At 42.3% G+C, this 20,368-nt stretch overlaps 1 protein-coding gene across 2 annotated transcripts in view; it reads right to left on the bottom strand.

The window, feature by feature from the left end:
* The window catches only part of BRINP1 (BMP/retinoic acid inducible neural specific 1), a 167,966-nt gene that overhangs the window by 45,102 nt on the left and 102,496 nt on the right, over nucleotides 1-20,368 (bottom strand). For both annotated transcript variants that reach the window (XM_074330929.2, XM_074330928.2), the window contains 3 exons: nucleotides 17,364-17,554; nucleotides 11,285-11,454; nucleotides 8,034-8,139 (listed from right to left, as the gene is read on the bottom strand). In XM_074330929.2, the coding sequence (XP_074187030.1) occupies nucleotides 8,034-8,139; nucleotides 11,285-11,454; nucleotides 17,364-17,554 (467 nt within the window). The remainder of the gene's footprint in view (nucleotides 1-8,033; nucleotides 8,140-11,284; nucleotides 11,455-17,363; nucleotides 17,555-20,368) is intronic.

Genomic DNA, 20,368 nt, shown 5'->3' with positions numbered 1-20,368 from the left:
AAATCTCTACAGAGGTTGTGAAGGGTTGGAAGCGGGAAAGGGACAGTCATTGGATTTGATTTCAAGAAGACCATACTCGCTGCTGTGACGGGGATGAACAGCAGGAGCGATCAGAATCGAGGAGTCTGGTTGGGCAATCTTTGCAATGGTCTAGGAAGGGAGGGGTGATGAGGGGAGGAGCTGACCCAGGGCAGGGGTGGAGGAGGAAGGATTCTTAACGGCCATTTGTGTTGGGCATCCAAAGCTGAACTGAACTCAATAAAAGAGAGAACAGAGGCCATTTGAGGCATTAAGGGATCCTGGGTGCATGAGCTCAGCTTGGAAGGAGCTGAAGTTTCAAGCAGAGACAGAGGAAAAGAAAAAAGAGGGGGAAAGAGGAGTAGGAAGAAAAGGGAGGGAAGGAGGAAGGAGGAGGAGGAGAAATGATTTGGGACCAACAAGTGAAATGGGCCATTCGAAGGCGAATATTAGAAGGCAGCTCTCAGGACACACCAGTCTCAGGTGGCCCTGTCTGGAGGTGCAGAGAGTGGATGAAGCCTTGTGTTATCCGTCTTTCAACCCGTGTCTCCTCACTGCCTAACCGCCCATCTTTTAAAGATCTTTACCTTCTTCCAGCCCATCTTTCTCTTTGGGAAGCTGAGAATAGGCTAGTGACCTCACTCCTCTTTTCATTAAGAAAAATGTCACATGCCATTGACTCTGAGATGCCATTCATTGTAAGAATACCATTGTTTAATGTACACTGAGGAAAAAAAGATGCCTGCCAGTTAAACTATGACACACCATCAGTTATAAGAAACATTCTAATTTCACAGGTGCAAATTAAATCTATGAAAAGTAATCCGAAGAAAAGTTCAAGAAAATGCCCCCATCCCCCAATGAATTGTGCCCTCCTCCGGGCCCGTATGTTCTCCTTCCCCGCCCTTCACAATGGACGAACTAGGAGCAGCTCTTATCTGAGGCAAGTAATTCCAGTCATTCCCAAGACCCGCTTCCCTCTTGCCTGCTCAACTTTAACCCTAAAATAATCCCTCTTGCTTGTAGAAACAACTTCTCCCTCTCTGAATAATAATTCCCATCAGCAGATAAAAATGTTGTTGCTTCTACAAGAAAAAAGGAGAAAAACTCAGCGAGTCCACCTCCCGTCTGCTCTGTGCCATTTACTGCACTGTTCCTCTGTAGAGTTTGCTGTATCTCCTGCCTTCACTTCCTCTCTTCCCGTTGTCTCTAGATGCCATTCAACTCAGGCTTTCGGCTCCTTTAATTCCACTGAACCATCTTTTGTCAAGGTCGCCAAAGACCAATCTGTTGCGAAACCCTACTCAGTTCTCAGTCCTCAGCAGCATTTGACACAGTTGATCAAGATCTCTGTTTTGAGAAACATTCTTTACTTGGCTTCTAGGAAACTGCACTCTCTTGGCTCTCTTCCCACCTCCCCAGCTGCTTCTTAGCTTGCTTTCCTTGATCCTCATTATCATTCCATTACCTCAACCCTTCAAATATTAGTCTCCATGGCTCAATAACTGGATTCCTTCTCTTCTCTAACTACACTTTCTCCCAAGGTAATCTTAGCCAATCTCACACCACTAAATATCATCTCTATGCTAATTCATATCTCTGCTTCTCTCTTCTGACTTTCCAAATGCCTGTGCAGCATAAGACATTTGTATATATAATAGCCTTCTCAAATTTAGGTTCAAACCCAATTTCTCATGTCTCATCAAAACTTATCCCTCCCCAGTCTTCACCCTATCACTAAGGGAATTCCATCATTGCAGTTGCTCAGGTGAAACATGGGGACCATGTTCTGCTTCTCTTTCACAAGTTCCTCAATCCATGACCAAAGAATGTCAGCACTACTTAAAGACATATCCATAATTTGGTCACTTCTTACAACCCTCATTGCCACTACCACGGTCAGGCCACCATTTTCTCTCACCTTGATAAACACCATAGCCCCCTAACTGGGTTCCTTATATGTATTCTTTCCGTTGATCTACTCAACAGCCACAGTGATTCATTTAAGATGTGAGTCAGGTCAAGCGACTCCATGGTCTGAATTTGCAATGGCTTCTTATTTCATCCTGAGTAATATCGCAGGTCTTTTCCATGGTCTACACATGTCTAGCTGACCTGTGTCCTCACTATCTCTCTGATTTTAAAGAATGTGTATTTCTTTGGTTACTTGTTTATTATCTGTTTCCCCCCCACATACTAAATATAAGCTCCAAAATCATTGAGACTTAGCTTATTCACAGATGCATATCCGGCTCTTAAAACAATATCTGACTTACAGTTCATGTTCAGTAAATATTGCTAAATAAACGAGTGACTGTGTGAATGAATACATTTCTGGATCATCCCTAGATTTCAGCAAAATATTCTCTCTGCATCCTTTTCCACATCACTGAGCGACTGAGGCTGAGCGCTGCTCTCTGTATACCTCACCAGATGGATAGTAGGTTAAATTACATGACAATGTCAGTAAAACACTCCATGGGCTTCCTGAAGCGATAAGTAGAAAAACAAGAAGTGACCATTATGCTATTAGCATTATTACTACGAGTTCGCCTGTCGCTTGGACTAACAGCCCCTGATTATTTCCATGATCCTTTCTTTCTCGTTTCTCATCTCCTCTAATCCTCCCCTTTCTTTTTCCTATTTCCCTTTTCCTTTGCCCTGTTTCGTGAACATTTTATGAAACATCACCAGGTAAATATCATTAGAGTGCCGTTCATATCACCGTCTATCTACCAAAATAAACCTGTGCAGACTGTCGCCTCCCAGACTCAGTCACGGGAATCAGCAGAGGGACAGAGAAGCTTCAAAGTCAGGCTGTTGGCATTACAATTCCGGCTTCATCTCCTCCTGAGTAACCTCTCTGAGCCCCCGTTTCCTCACCTACAAATGGGGGATGCTATTTATGCCTTTTTCATAGCAATGACGTGAGGATTACAAATGTAATAAAGACAATTGTATAATAGAAATAAATCTAATTGAAAATAAATAAAAACAAATATATGAATATATATATATAATCAAAATAAACGATCACAGTTCCCGTCACACAAGGAAGCCCTGAATAAATAGAATCGATTGTTATTTTCGGTTCCTCAAGCCTCAGTCCACGCGGCTTGGGCTCTGGCTGGGCTGGACCACCTCCTGCTTTTTTATGTCCCTGCTGTATTCATGCTTTCTCTTTTCAGAGGATGTCAAGATGGAGCAGATTATTAAATACAATTTTAATAGCTGCGTATTATACACACAGAAACATCTGCATCTACATCATGTGTGTACAGCTCTATGTATTTCCACAAAGTAAACAAACCCATGAGCTGCCACCCAGATTAAGAAACAGAACATTACCGATACTTCCAGAAACATCTTTTGTCTCCCTTCAGCCACCTCCCCATAGATTAATGCTCTGCGGACTTCTATAACCATGTGTTTGTGTTTCACTGCTTTTGACCTGCATAGGAATGGAAGCATACCACGTCTACTCATTTGTGTCTGGCTTCTTTTTTTCGACATTATCTCCATGACACCCTTCCCTATTGTTGCACAAAAGGGTACATATTTTCTCTGCTCTCATTTCTGTGTTGTAGCCCATCGTGTGAATGTAGGACAATGTATTTATGCATTTTCTTGTTGATGGGCATTTGGGGCTACTTCCATTTGGAAATTCTGAATAAAGCTGCTATGAACAGTCATGCCTTTTGGTGCATAGACGCAACATTTCTGTTGGGCATATTTCTAGGAGTTGTAATTGCTAGGTCAGATGGCACGGACAAATTGACTCTTTAGTATATACTGCCAAGAGAGTTTCCCAAAGTGGCTGTACTCATTTACTCCCCTACCAGCAATGCATGGAAGTTCCCACTGCTCCATGCTGTCACTCCTTATATTGTCAGTGTTTTTCCTTTGAGCCAGACTGATTGCTGTGGTATGACATTGAACTGTGATTTTAATTGACGTTTTCTGAGGACTAGAGAAGTTAATTACCTTTTTCAAATGTTTATTTGCCATTTGGATATTCTTGTTTGTGAAGTGCCTGTTTATCTCGTTTACCCATTTTCTTATCTTACTGGATTGTCTGTCTTTTTCTTATTGTTTTTTGGGAGATATTTAAATGTTTTGCACAAGAGTTCTTTGTCAGATACATATATCATAGATATTTCCTTCCACTCTGGAGCTTGCATTTTCATTCTATGAACAGCAGCTTCTGATGAACAGAAATTCTTAATTTTAATGTAGTCCAATTTATCAGTCTTTCTCTTATACTTAGTGGTTCTTGTATTCTACTGAATAAATATTAGCCTACTGAAAAGTCATGAGATATTCTTCTGTGTTATTATTTAAGAAGCTTTTTTCTTTAACCTTCCACCAGAAGATTATTCATCCTCAGACAGTATTTTTATTTTTTCCTTCTGATTCCTCTACCGAGACAGACAGAATGAATCACCCCCTTTTCTGGATCTCCATAACAGTATGTATTACTTTTATTATCTCTATTATATTACATTTTGCCTTGAGTCATATGTATTTTCCTGTCCATCCTCTCTATCTCATCCCCGCACTCCAGTCACTCGAAGATCTAAAGTATTCATGGTCTTTTCACTAAATCCTGGCCATGATGCCTTCTAAGTAACTCTAAAATTGGTCAATTTTCTCAATTCCAGCTGCTACCTCCATGTCTAAATTGGTGACATTTCATCTTGAGTACTGAAATAGCCTCTACCTGGTCACCAACCTCTAATCTACCCCTCTCTAATTAATTGACCACACAAAAGCCAGAGTGATCTTCCATAATATCAACCTCTTCATGCTTCTTCCTTTTTTTTTTTTTTTCCCAGTGCTATTTTTCTTTTTCTTTTTCTTTTTTCTTTTTTTTTTAACTTTATTAGTGCTTCTTCCTTTTATAAAACCCTTCTACGGTGCCCATTACTCTTATATTGATGTTCAACTCATTATGCTGGGCTGCGGAAGCCCTCCAGGATTGGAAGGATTATTTTTTCTTTCTTAGCATTGATGCTTCAGCTTTAATCTCTTAAGACTTTTTCACTTCCTCGAATGCCTCTTCATAAGGGCTCTTCTGTCTGCTTCCATATCCATGACGCTGCCCTGGTCTTCATCCTCCAGGCTTTATCCTGTGCACCTTTTTTAGCAAGAAAACGTCCCTGATTCCCTAGTAAGTTAAGTGCCCATACTAACCAGTACTATAAAACACTCAGATTTTTCTCCCTTAAAATTCATTATGCTTATTATGGATTAAGTCTGTCTTCTTGGACAGAGTGTAGACTTCCTTCGGGTAGAAACTGGGCTTTGTTTACACCGGTATCCTTGGGCCCAGCTCACAGCCAACATGACTCCTTACAATGTGAATGGAAATGAACTGATTTGTGCTCAGGTGCCCACAGTCTGACAGTGGATTGGCACATAGTCAGTCTCAAGAAAGACGTGGTGATTCATTGTGTTACTAAAATCCCGGCCTCAGTATTGAGAAGGACTTAAAGACCACCTACTTCAATCACCCCACCCAATGGAATAATGATTAAATAATCTCTATACCATTCATACCAAATGCCACCTCTGTGTAACTCTGTGATGACAGAGAGTCACGACATACTTCAGCAGGCCATTCCAGGTTTGGGTATGAATGTGCATTAGAAGATCTATTTTATACTGAGTTTACACTGAGATCTATTTTATGTCAGTTAAAAGCTGGGGTCCTTGTAGTTTTCTGTAAGCAGTACAGTTAGCCCATTTTATCCATATTAACGAAGTTGACTATCTTTTCTGCAAGACAATCCTGTAGGTATCAAGTCATTTTGTTCCAAGTCAACCTTCTTCAGCTATTTATCATAAGGGAACCTCTTTCAGGCACACTGTAGTTTCCTAATGACCCTCTTAAAGTGTGACGCTCAGACTTGAATCCAATCCTCCAGGTGTGCTCTGACCAATCTAGAACAAGACAAGCTGTTACCTCCTTTGTTGTGGATAATATATTTCTAGTAATGTAACCAATGGCAGAGCCGGGTTTTGGAGGACTGAGACTTAGACTTTAGTTGCTTATGGAGAAAAGGAATTCAAAAATTAGATATGAAAGTGAATACTTAGAATGAGAAAAGTTGAGGATTTAGATGGTGAGGGAGCCCCGGACCTCAAGCTTCATTAGCTTCGTGGTAAATCACCCTCTAAATGTCCCTAAGATCTTAATAACTTCCTAGTAACATCCTGTTAAAACCTTCTAAATTTATTCCAATTATAACTCACAGGTCTCTCCACCTCCAATGTGCACAGCAGGGTGATGAAATGCAGACTGAAGCTAAACTTCCTGGAGTGAAACCCTGCTGGCACTTTGCAGGGTCACTGTGGGTATTAAGATTACTGGCACACCCAAGGCAGATCTGTCTTTTTTATCTACTTTCTTATGAGGAATCACCAAACCCATCTGTCCCTTCTTTTCTCTACTAAAGGGGGTAGGGTTATTCTTCATGTATTTGAGGCTGTGTTTTGTTTTAACACTAAACCACTTTCTTGGCCTGAATTTCCCTGAGCATTTCCCTTCATTGCTCCCAAGTGACACTTCCAAGCTCTCCCTGCACCATTTTCCAACCATCTTCTATAACAGGAGCCTGAATCAAAGAGTTGCCAAGGATGCAAAAGTCATATTAAGCTCTGCTTAGCTCTAGCTGCCAATCTTAACCCAACTTACCTCCCACTGACATTCAAAATCACCTTTATCATATACTTTTCTAGAGGGTCACATTTTTAGTCTGCTCAAAGTTAAAGCGTGTCATTTTTTTTCTGACTATCAAGTTAATACATGATCACTGTAGAAAAGTTAGAAACGGAACTGGAAGCTCAAAATAAATCATCTATAACCTAACAATCCAAACCTCTTTTAACATCTCGGTGTGTTTCCTTGCAATATTACTTTTCCTTATCTTTTACATTGTTAATATCATGCCATACATTCAATCAGAAACCATCCATTTTTTAAATTAACGTTATATCAAATCATTGTCACATATGCTTGGAAATTCTTTATAAACAACACTTTAGTACCTGCCTAATACTATGTTGTATGGATGCTACATTAATTCATGTAGTCTCCTCATGTGGGAAATTTAGATATTTACATTGTCTATTTTTCTATTATAAATTATGCTTTTTAAAACAGAACTGTCTGTACTTAAAGCCTGATCAATTTTCCCCTATAATATCCTCTCCTCTTTATGATGAATTAATAAGGATAAAATTGCTATGTTAAAGGGCGTATTTTCTTTGTGGTTATGAGTACATATGGAGCATCTAACATGAACCTGACATATAATAGACATTAAATGAATACAAATATCTATCTATATCTATATCTATATATATATATCAACAAATTAATCCTTATAATTGCTACAGTCTCAGTAGCAATGCCTAAGAGCATCTGTCTCTCTACAGGCCAGCCAGCCCTGAGTGTTCTGATTTGCAAACTCTGCTAAAAGCACACACATACACATACACGTACACATGTGTATAGGACTATATTGAAGACTATGAGTGATTAACAAATAAGGAGAAAGACAATTACATAGGGCCCAAAATTCCATAAATTCCCCTATGGTTCTTGGAATTCAAATAACACCTGCCAAAACACATTGAAAATCAAACTCTATTATGTAGGAAATTCAGATGATATTATATGAAACTTTAATATATATGAGACCTGGATCATCTATAAAATAACACCGTTTAGATGTTTTCATCAAAATGATCAGCTAAAGCTCACATTTTCTAGTTCTATATCTGAATACTAATTAATAACCATGAATTTAATGTCCTGCATATGTTAAAATTTTTAAAAGGACATTATATCGTGACTGTTTTGATTTCCATGTTGGTAGTTCTCACTGGTTTCCCTGCATAGTTCTCTCTTCTTCTGCATTCTCCTTCCATATCATGCCTTCTTCCCACGCTGCTTCCCCTCCGACCCCCACCCCCACCCTCTGGTCCCACCATTGCCACCAGAACCCTACCTTGAAGGTGCAGTTTGCTCTCCGTGCTTTGCAGAAGGACGGAACTCACAGAGTCCAGATTGTCATAGCTGTTACAGCCCAGAGGCCCAGTGCGTGTCTCTGTGACCTGGAGGGTACATCAAGGGTGACAGTCATGAGACAGACGCCCTGGTCTCGGACGGACTCTGCAGTCAGCCCCCAGCGGAGCAAAGCCAACAGAGCGGTCTCCTGCCCTGAGCCACCAGCTACTTCCTGAGCATCCTGCCTGTGCAAAGGACCAGGCCTGGCTGCCACCGAGCAGATGACAAGATAGCAGGCCCATCAAGCACACAGACTGGAAGCAGAATGTCAGGTTCTACCTGTGGTACTCACTTCATACAGTCACTTTAAGTATTACGTGAACTAAAAAGTGGAAGCAGTATAGTAGTATATTTCCAAAGCATGGGCTTTGGACTCAGGAGACTCAGTGTGAAATCCTGGCTGCGCCATTTATTTGCTCTGTGACCTAAAGAAGTCACTTCAGTTCTCTAAGCTTCTGCAACCTGAAGCTCGTAAATCCTTCCCAGGAAGGTTGTGAGACTAGACATGATGGGTGTAAGTGCCTGGCGTATGGCGTATGCTCAAAAATGGGCATCTCAGTGTCAAAAGCCTCTATAAATTGTATTAAGTACGCATGCACTACTACTATTAGGCAAGAAAAATAAAATTATCCCCATTTCCCCCCAACGAAAGCTTTGCAAGGAACACAATCAGCACCGCCGCAGAACAAAACACCCCAGTCCTTTGGAGGTGTGTTTCCCAAACGTTGTCTTAGAATAATTGAGGTGGTAGACAATAGGGCAAGAGCTATTCAGAAAAGATAACCTTGAAATAGGAATGGCCTAGTATGAAAAGAGCTTTCTTCGTCCCTTTAGCTTTCACTTCCCATTAGTTAATACAGGCACTTGTATGGTTGTTTTGAGATTTGCACCCAACTATAAAGACACAGCATTGACTGTTTTGGGAATTGATGACGTGGGAACAGCCACAGGCATCTCCAAAAGCCAGCTCTGCTTTTTTGCAGGCGTGAAGCCTTGGATCAGTAATTGCCTTTTCTAAGCCTCAATGTCCCCATCTATAAAATGTTAGTAATACTCTCACCCACCTCGATAGCTAAAGGGATCATGTTTTTGAAGTGTTTAGCCCTTAGGGAACAGTAAATAAATGCAGGATCTTTAGCTTTGGGGTTTTAATAAATAATTTATTCTTTTAAAAATGTTTTTAATTAAAAACTTTCTTATTATTGTTTTTGATTTTTCAATTATAGTTGACATTCAACATTATTTTATATTAGTTTCAGGTGTACAGGGTAGTGGTTAGTTGACTATATCATTTTTTCTTTTGTGAACAGAATAATAACATAGTTATTATAGCATCAGTATTATTGAGTGAGAGTCAAAACTACCAAGTAATTTTGCCAAAGATACGCAGGAAAAGAAAACCATGGGAAAAACTGCCCCACGTGGGTCAGCTGTGTGTCTTACTTAAACAAAGCTGGCAATGGGGCCCATTCCAGCCAGCTAGCTCTTGAGGTAGTATCAAGAAATGTCAAGAAAAAGCCAAGTCCCAGATTGAGTGTGGAAGGCAGTGCTACTCTAGGAATGGGCTCTTGAGCGGCTTCGCTGCAATTTCTCTGAGAAATTTTTCATAAGGAGGCAGGTTGCGCTTCCAGGATGCACAAAAGAGGATTGCACTGTGACAGGGCTTCAATATCTCAATTCCTCACCCCATCCAGTGGGAAGAGGACCATTTGGTGATAATGAAAACCAGACCTTCGCTTCTCTCTGACTCTGATGGCTTCATAAAGATCAGTCTCTCTGTGCCACGTTCCCCAACAACACAATCCCCCAATACAGGCGATTCTTCTCGGCTAAGTGGCTCTTGGTTTGTTGATCGGATTTATTTCTCTCCTTCCTCCCTCCCTCCCCAGTAACTCTCTCCCTCCCACATTTTTCTCTTCCCTTGATCAATTTCTGACTCATCTGCCTGCATCTCCCCGGACACTGCCTCCCCTCCCCCACACACATACATTTTTTTTTTTCCTAAGTAATATCTTTGAAAGTCTTAATAAAGGCCAGGTCTGCATTTTATTAAGAAAAAAAATTAGACTGAAGATTGAGAAGTAAAGGGCAGGTATAATATTGTTTAAGAAAATCTGAGGTGCAAAACCTCTGTATTGAAACCATCAGAAGAACGAATCCATTACATCAAAAATGTCTTCCCTTAGTCTTTTTATAAAGGTAATCCCTGAATTTATTGTATCTAAAATGGAATCTGTTTTCTTTAAAGTTCTTGTGCTCTAAGGCACTGAACTGAAAGTTTAGAGTTGCTTTATCCAGTGTGGTTATTAAACTTAAAATTAATTAAAATGAAATAAACTTACAAATTTAGTTCCTCAGTAGCCATAGGTCAAGGGCTCCATAACCCCATATGTCTAGTGGCTACTGTCTTGGCCAGAAGAGATATAGGGCATTTCTATCATCTTGGGTCAATTGGCTGGCATGAGTGTAGATGAGCATGACAGACTGCCTGTGTTTGTAAATAAAGTTTTATTGGCACACAGCCACACCCACTTGTTGTCCACACCCACATATTATCTGTGGCTAATGTTTGTGCTATAGCAGCAGAATTGCATTGTAGCAACAGAGAACATATGACCTGCAAAGCTTTAAATATTTATTATCTGGCCCTTTACAGAAAATATTCATGGACCTCTGGTCTAGAGACTAGAATTCTATCCCTGTTAAAGTATTCTCTATCTGTGGAATCCTATATGATCCTGGACCTCAGAGTTTCCATCTGTAAAATGGGGGTGGGGAATGAAAACCACAGGTGTTAAAAAAAGTATTGACCTAGGCATCATAATCCGACTCCCACTAGCTCTGTGACCTTGAGGGAAATCCTTTACCCATTGTTGCATCAGTTTCCTCACAGAGGAAGGGAGCCTGAACCTCATCTATACAGGAGAACTTTGAGAGTGGAGGAGAGGATTGTTGCTAATTATGCAGTGACGGTAGCCAGGGCAGCCTCAGTAAATCAGTACATATGGTCACCCTAATGACGATGTCCATGCTATTAGAGGACACTTGACAGCATCAGTCAGAACGGTGGGCAGGAGGTACTGTTAGGTAGGTGGGTATGAAGTCAGAGATCGTACCTGCCCACTGACTCTCAGAACACCTGTAATGCTGTTGTCTTAGGAACCTGCCACCCCAATCCACCGCCAGCCGTACCTTGATTGCTCCAGTTGATATCTGGATCTCATGGAGCCTTCTCATGGTGCCATCACGGTCGACAAAGTAGGACGATGCGAGCTGGTGCAGAGCTTCCACACTTTGAGTGGCATTCCCTGACTTCCTGTCGAGGCGACTTTTGTCCATGTACATGGTCAAGGCCTCCTCCCCTGCATGGAAAGGAAAGAAGCTCAGGCAGCCTGTCCAGCTTTGGGGTGGCAGGAATAGCTTCAGGGCCTGGAGGCTGCACATACCCTCAAACCTCCCAATAATTTTGCCCAAATTTCCTTCTGCTTCTGAAAATAAAAAACACAATGAAAGAGAATTAGTCCATAAGTGGCCGTGAGCACCAACCTCCATTAAGACAAGGATCATGGAAAAACTTAGTCACCAAGTCCAACCCCTACTAATCCACTTCAATAGTTCTCACCAGCATCATCTTATGGCTCACCTCCTCTTTTTGAGGTTCAGCCTCTTCCATAAATTGCTGAATTTGCCATAGATGGTCCCTTCCCATTCCTTTCCCCTCCTCCTTTTTCCTCTTCATCATCCAGTTCCTCCTTTTCCTCTTCTCATCTCTCCCTTCTCCTCTTCCCTCCTTTCCTTTCTCTTTCTCTTCTGCTACCCCTTCCTAGACAGACAAATGGATGGATGAATGGATGGATGGCTAAAGAGAGAGAGGAGAGAGAGAGAGAGAGAGGATGATAGACAGATAGATAGATAGATAGATAGATAGATAGATAGATAGATAGATAGATAGATAATAGAAAGAAAGAACGAAAGAAAGAAAGAAAAGAAAGAGAGAGAGAGAGAGAGAGAGGAATATGTAAACGTCTACATTTTACTCCATGAAGTTTTCTTTAGAAAGACATGCATAAATAAATAACCGTATAAATTTATGGTTTATTTTATTTTGGATAACAAGACGTTTCACCAGACCTGCAGAGGGGAAGCTCCACATATGTCTACTAATAGAATCTGATAATTGTACATCTGGTTTCTCCCTCCACAAGCTGTGAACTTGGGGACATTTCTTAACCTCTCAGTTCCTCAGATTACACATTAACTATCTTAGGAGAAGGATGGCACATACTCCATAGAGTTATTAAGAAGAATAAATTAATCATTACATGTAAAGCCCCGGTGTCAGTGTCTGGTTCATTGCAGTAATCAAAATTCGTTTGGAGAGCAGTGAAAAGCCATCTCTGGAACTAGACTGCCGGGACTTGAACTAGCTGTATGAGCAAGTCACTTGCCCTCTCCATGCTTCAGCTTCTTCCTGTGTAAAATTGGGGACACTAACGGTCCTTACCTCACACAGTTGTCATAGGATGAAATTAGTTAATTACATACAGTGCCTGAGCCCTGCCTGGTACATAGTAAGCACTATGGAAGCGTTAAGTACCATTATCTAATGACTGCACAGTATCAACTGGATGAGAGTTACGCTTACATCTGGTCAGCCCAATACAATAGGATAGAAAACTAACATTACCAATACTTTTTGAGGACCAAAGCCTAATATCTAAGATAACTGAAATGTCTTTAGAATGCTGATGATTTTTTTCAGTTGAAGAGAAAAAGCAATTTACTTTCTGAAGGACAGTGGTTATCGCAGGGAGTGGTGCAGTCCTGACCCACAGGAGAATTCTTTTGCCGCAGATCCTTCCACGGCTGCTTCTAGAACATAGAGTTCCATTGCCAGAGTTCTCCACATGCAGCCTCCACTCTGTCTTTTCAACACCGTCTCTCTCTCTCTCTCTGTGTTCTATCCAAACCATTCCTTCTGCCTCCATGATTTATTCTTACCAATTTTCTTCCCAGGCTTTCCTCGGCCTCTTTGTGTTCTGCTTAGAATGCCATTCCGTCCCTGCCCTAAATGTCTGACTGTTTAAATCCTATCCAGCTTTCTGGGCCCAATTCAAATGTCAACTCCTCTCACTCCCCCTGCTCTGTCCTTGACCTGGCATGCTCCTAGGCACTCTTCAGAACCTGCTCAGCCATCACCTTCCTGGTGAGCTTTCCCCGACCATACCCACTGCAAGAGAGACGCCATCACCTTCCCGCTATCATTCCCTAGCTTGCCCATTCAGTTTAGTTCAGCATGCATGCACTGTGCGTGCAGAGCTCTCTGGCAAGCAAATGAATAAGATACTGTCCTCATTCTAGAGTCACGTTGTGATTACATGCCTGATGTGCAATAGGGGAGCCAATGGCCAAGTGTGCCCACTGAGCACTTCCGGGGTGATGGTTGGTGGCCTCGGGGAACAGGACTCAATCGGATTCTTCTCTGCAATGTTTCCAGTGCTTCTTCCAGATCAGATGAAGAGCGGATGTTCAGTGATTGTTTGAAGGATAAGTGGATAGATGGATGGATGGGTGGATGGGTGGATTCATGATTGAATGGACAGATGATAGACAGACGGGTGGAAAGGTAAATGATTAAATAAGTAAATATGCTAGAAGTTAGAGGCAAGCAGCAGAGGAAATAAATATTCCAAGAATCAGCTCAGGCTCTCCAAGGGGCCTATGAAAGAGAAGGTGAAAGAAGCCCAGTTCCCTCTGGACTGAGAACTGGCAGCGGCAAACCTTAGATCAGAGGGGTTAATGGACTTCTTGCTGCATTATTAAGACTCGATTTCTTGTATATTAAGAGAATGTTCTGTGTAGAGTTGCTTTCCCATTTGGGCATTCCTGCAAATTGGCTCTTTGCCCCCACAGGTCCTTCCTCAGGCTCTGTCCTCCAGGGGCTTTGCCTGTTTCTCTGTGCGTCTTTCAGAGGGCAACAAGTGGGACTCAGACACACAGGGATGCGGGGTGAGATGGGAGCTGATCACATTACCTTTTGAGTCAATAGGGGATACTACTTCCAGATAGGGGAGGGGATGTCTGAACTTTAGGCCTCTGGGGCATCCCTCATCCTTTCCTCTGAGCCCCGTGAATTTATTCTCAGCCTTCCTCTTGGCCAAGGGGCGATGTCCCAAAATGCAGGGTGGGGAACAGTGAACAGACACACAGACATACACACAAGTACAAATCACGAACCCACATGCATACAAAGCTATTCATGCAATATACACATGTACATCCATGTGCAAGCTCACACATACATATACATGTGTACATTGCACCCGTATGCATGAGTCCAATGAGTGTGTGTGTCTGTCCACGTATAGATTAACTTACGCTGAAGTAGAGTGGATTTGCACACATGTGTCTATGCACGTACGCAAGCGTAAGCACACACATCACACAGATACCCAGGCTCCAAGGTGTTTCCTTTGGTTCAAAATATGACCTTACAAGGGACTAAGGGAAACTGGTATTCCAGTCATTCTAGACCCCCAATTTTTCCCATCACCACCCTCCATAAGTAAACTATGCATACCAAGCATTTTAGGAGGTCAATAGATTTCACCAAAAATTCGAGTATCCCCCGGAAATGCCTTAGTTGTCAGCCCTCCCACCGGCTCCACTTCCTCTTTCTCACTGCCTTTCCTTCTTCTTCCTTCTCCCTCGGGAGCCATACAAATGCATTTACTTGTCCCATATATGACAGCTTACAGGTCATCTTTTGTTGTTTGAGTATGCCCTTAGGAACTTACCTGACATCTCTAACAGCTTATCAAAGTGCTTCTCTTAAATGAATACAGTGTTTTCCTTAGGAAAAAGTATAGTGAATAAAATTTTCTGCACCTCCTTATACTTAGATGGGAAAACTGATATCCAGACAGAAAAAGTGACTTTCTCAATGTCTCCCATTCGTCTAGGGAGTGGTAGGAATGCGCTTTCATCCTGAGTCCCCAAATTCCATAACCCCACTAAATGATAACAATAATAATATTAAGAATGACAACACTAGCAATGATTTGTTAGGTGCCAAACACTATTCTAAACTCTTTAAATGCACATTTTATTTAATCTTCACAATATACGTTAAGGAAGAACTATAGTTATTTCTATTTATAGAAGAGGAAACTTAGAGGATTGCCAAGGTGACGCGAACCTGGTGATGAGCGGCAGGCAGGATTGGAACCAGGCCATCTAACTCTACATACTTGCGCTTTCATTCACTACAACCTACCACCTCCTTCCTTTCCCATTGCATGAAAAGGACCTTAAGAAACATTTTTTCCATGAAAGAATGAATTAAACGATGATGTAAGAAGGTTCATCACACGGTGTCTGGCACATTACATTCAATCAACAGTAAATATTCCCCCTTCCCCACCCCCACACTGAAGAAACATTTCAGACCTGCTGTCTTACACCAGAATTTAACTCAAAACTGTGCATATTGTAGAATGTCATGCTGTAAAAACAGGACAGGAACAAGGCTCTGTAATTCACCACCCCGCCTTTTGGAGAAATTATTAAAATATATATTTCACTGCAAAAGAAAGGTCATTGTTATTTGGGTTTTCCAGAGATTTGGACAGAACACAGCTTCTAATGGAAGAACTGAATTGGGCACATTTTTTTTTTTTTTTTTTTTTTTTTTCAGGTGAAATGGAAAGTAGGAAAAATTCAAAGAAAAGGGGACAGGTTAATGCAACACTCATTGTAGGCCTGATTCCATTTTTACTTTACAATAGAATGATTTAACTCCATGATTTAACATTCAAAGTCCTTCTTAACTTAATATCTGACGAGCATCAAGCAACAAATACACGTTGCTTGGTTTAGGGAATGCATGAGTGAGTGGGTGAATGAGTCGATTAAACAGATGACTGGTGTGTTGGGTCAAAAGCCACGCAGACTTTCCGGACAGAAAGTCCTAAATGATAAATTTAGGGTTAACTGCTTCTGTTTAAACAAATTGAATAAAACACACACCTCCAAAACTCAGCTTTGTCACTTACTAGCCACACCTCTCCTGATTCCTTCTCTATAGAATGGAGATACTTGGACTTACTTTGCAGTTTTGAGGACTAAAGACGGCCATGGGCAAATACTCAAGAAGTCGTGTCTATTATTGTAAAAATGAACGAATTGCCAAACCAACGTTTCCATCCATGTTCCCCACATCATCAAATTCCCAATCTGATCTTCCTCAAAATGCACACTGTGTGTTCAGCCTAGAAAGCTTTGTATCTTCCTGCCATCTCTCCAACTCCTGTCAAGCTAGGCTGCCACTTCCTCCATGAAATTTGGACTAATCCCTCCAGCTCATCGTGCTCATCCCTCCTCTGCAGGAGAAGATCAACTGTTATAACGTCCGTCCACCCACCTTGCCTCCGTCAATACACCCATCTTGTTTATAGCTGCCATGGGTCATATCCAAATGCAACTTAGCAGCTCTCTGAGCAGGTGGCACGGTGCTCCACCACCACAGGGGCTTCCTCAAATTTCAGCATATCTGGTCATTGTGGTAGAAAACTGATGTCCAAAGGATTATAGCTGATAATGTAAAACGACGCATGCAGGCAGGACCCATAAGCATCTAAATGCACTGGTCTCTACCATTTCCTTTGTTCTTTTCTTTCTCTTTTTTTTTTTTTTTGGTTGCTTTCCTCCCTTTTATCCTCCCCTCTTCTCCTTACTTCCTTAAAGATTGGTTGGGCTTGAGGGGAAGGATGGGTAAGGCTGAGCAGGGTGGGACACTGAGTCTGCTTTCCTAGTAACTTACTCCAAGCCCATGTGAGATACAAATGATACCCTATCTGTAAAATGCCTGCCAACCTCATGTTATCAGGCCCTAGAGCAGACTAAAATAAACAAAAGAAATTCTCTAAACAATATGTGAAGTTTAATTATTCCCCCAGGTTAGCCTACATTCCAAAGGGAACTAATTTAACATCAGGTTAAGCATTCCCAACAAACTGAGCTAATTCCAAGGGGAAGCCAGATTTCCACAAAAGTCAGTCAGCTGTCAAGTCAGACTGTCCCAAAGAACAGGATCAACTGTCCACAACTGACCACAAGAACCAAGACAATTTGGCTTATCTGGCAACATACCCTTTGGAATAACGTATGATGGCAGAGATGTTCACTCAGCTTTGATCCCAGGGCATCCCAGCCTCTACCCCATCCGAGACCCCGTCATGACCAGGTGCTGGCCCAGTGACTGCTGACCTACCTCCCAAGGTGGCCGAGATGAGGAGGTGGGTGCCGTACTTTTTGATGATGGTCTCGATGAACTGCTGAGTGGTGGGTCTCCTGCCAAGCAGGCGGATGCTCCTTTGAAACTCCGGCATGAGGGGCACTGGGTGACGGACCAGGTCTCTCCTCTCGATGGCTGTGTTCCTCACCTTCCAACGGGCAAACTCCCTGGGCAGGAGAAATGAGCGAGACTCCTCAACTTACCACCTCTATCCCTGAGCCAAAGTCCACCCAACCACCCCAGCCAGGCATCTCCCCTTCGGTGAGATGGGAGAGAATGACTACAATTATTTTTACTATTTGTCAAGTGACACTTATATCTGGAGCTCTCAATCCTCTTCAGCCAACTAATATTTATTGAGCACTGTCCTCCTCCCCAGGATACTGTGGTGAACTGGACAGACACAGCCGTGCTCTCATGCTGTTGACAGAGCATCAGGGATACAAAAATCTTTGTTGTCTAGGCGCTTATCCATCTCTCTCACTACCCTGTGAATGATACCAAAGAGATGGACTCTTCTTACGTACATGGTGCATGTTACACGGTGGGGCTTATCAGGATGCTAGCTGGATGAGTAAATAAATGAATGGATGGATGAAACGAAGGGAGGGCGGCAGAGAGGGAGGAAGGAAGGAAGCGAAGGAGGGAGGGAGGGAGGCAGTCTATGTAACAATGGACAAGACCTAAGGCACAAAGCAACGAGACCTATTCTAAGACAATCACAAAATCAATAATAAGCCCAGAGCTAAGTTCGATTCAAAATTTTAACACGCATTCATTGGGCAACTACACTTTGGAAGAAATTAAGCTGTGGTCTGAAGAGCATGTGGGGGACTTTCCAATTTCCATTCTTCCCTTCACTAGTGAGAGAGGAGATCAACACCCAAGAGCACCGACCTTGGGAGTTCAACTCAGCATCTCACGCTGCCTCTCACAAACTGTGGTGTGAACCTGGGCAGAGTGTGTCCCTTCTCTGGACCTACCTTTCTTATCTGTAAAATCCAAATAACATTATCTATTTCCTATTGCTGGTGCACAGCGTACATGAAACATAGGGTGTGAAAATACCTTTGGAAATTGCCAGGCACCGATCCAGTGTGAAAAATAGTTTTATAATTGTGTTTCCTCTCAAATTCCCAGACATGTACATCATTAACGGTTCATGGACGATGCACCAGGAGCACGCACACAGAATACCAGTAGAAACGTAAAGGGCCTTGGTTCAGGTTCTTTTGCTTAAAATGACCTCCATTCCTACCAAAGACGAAGCTCCCTCAGCACTACCGGCCCCCTGACCTGCCTGAATTACAAGCTCCCGGTCCCTTGAGAAAAACAGACCAGCCATGAGGACTGCAAGGTCAGCCTAGATAAATGATGGGAACCAGAGTTTAATGAAAAGGTCTCTCTCTCCTGCCACAAGATAGGAGAGACAAATGAAGGAAGGGGCCCGGAGCAGGACGCAGAATCACACCAGAACATGCCCCGGTCATTCAGTGGTGGAGTCTGACCCCTGATGCAGAGGAAAGTCGGTCTGAAGAAAGCTTTCAAACTAAAATACACTCCCAAGTCTCAGAGCTGATGGTCTGTACCTGCTAAAGGAATCTCTGTCCATCATTCATAACACAGTTCAGATTCTAAATCAAGTGAGCTCAGTACCTTACATACCACAGGTGCTTAAATAGTCAATGGCTGCACTCAATGAATTCTTGCAGGACACCCATCAACTATGATGTCTCCAGGAGAGGCATGGACACGTCACAGCCCTCATCCTGAGGAAGCTCACAGTCTGGCAGGGCAGAGAAGACGTTTCTAGTGTATTCAAAATCAAGGATTTCAGGATGCAGAAGAAGGAACACAGACTTCTCGGGTCTCCAGGGGATACTTCGGAGAGGATGTCATATCTGAACTATAGTTTTGAAATTTGTGTGGGATTTAGATAAACAGAAATGCTGTTTTACACACACACACACACACACACACACGCACACGGCGGAAAGGGGAGGAGCAGAGTGAGTGAGAGGGGGTATATAATACATGATGGGAAGAGCTGAGCAGGACAGGAGGAGTATGTGAAGAAGGGGGTGTGAAAGGACACAAGATGGAGCAAGCGGGGTCACCAGACATGGGGAGAGGGTGGGGGATGTGCGAGGCAGCTGAAGAGAATTTTATAGCTCTGGTAAGTGGTCTGTGACATGACCGCCAATGACCCCAGACCCCTGGTGTTCACATTCCTATTGAGTGTGGGCGGAAATGGATCCAGCAACTTGCTTCTAATGAATAAAATATGAAAGGGGTGGAATGTTACTTTCTTCGTGATTAGGTTATGGAATATGGCAACTCTCTCTCTCTCTCTCTCTCTCTCTCTCTCTCTCTCTCTCTCTCTCTCTGTCTTTTTGTCTCTCTCTCTCTCTCTTCCTCCCTCTCCCTCTCTCTCCTTGTCTGTCTCTCTCTCCCTCTCTCTTACCTCCATTTATGAGAGGCTCTAAGGAGAGATCCTCAGAGAGAGGAACTGAGGGAAGCCTCAGGCCAGTAGCTTCTGAGGAACTGAGATCTCACAAGGAAATGAAATCCTAACAGTAAGCGCATGCATGAGCTGGAAGCAGGTCCTTCCCACTGGGGCTCTGAATGACCACAGCACAGCCAGAGCAGGGGCACCCAGCTAAGCCACGCCCGGACTCCAGACCCATAGAAACTGTGAGATGATTAATACTGTGGTATTAAACCACTGAGGTGTGGAGTAATTTATTACTCAGCATTAGATGATCGATAAAAGGCAAGGAGAATCATCAGCTATTTCTGAGGAAAAGAGACTTTCCTCATCAGCTTATCCCTGAAACTTATAAAATTACATATACATTAGTTATGGAATTATATGTATGCATAGACATATACATATATTTCCATAGACATATACCATTTAATAGATGAATAATTTTACACATGTTATATTAAATATTATATAACCATATCACCTATATACC

Source organism: Rhinolophus sinicus, chromosome 16 (genome assembly GCF_057876585.1).
Source record: "Rhinolophus sinicus isolate RSI-liver-muscle chromosome 16, RSI-T2T, whole genome shotgun sequence".
NCBI lineage: Eukaryota > Metazoa > Chordata > Mammalia > Chiroptera > Rhinolophidae > Rhinolophus > Rhinolophus sinicus.
This window is presented reverse-complemented; position numbering and strand designations above follow the sequence as displayed.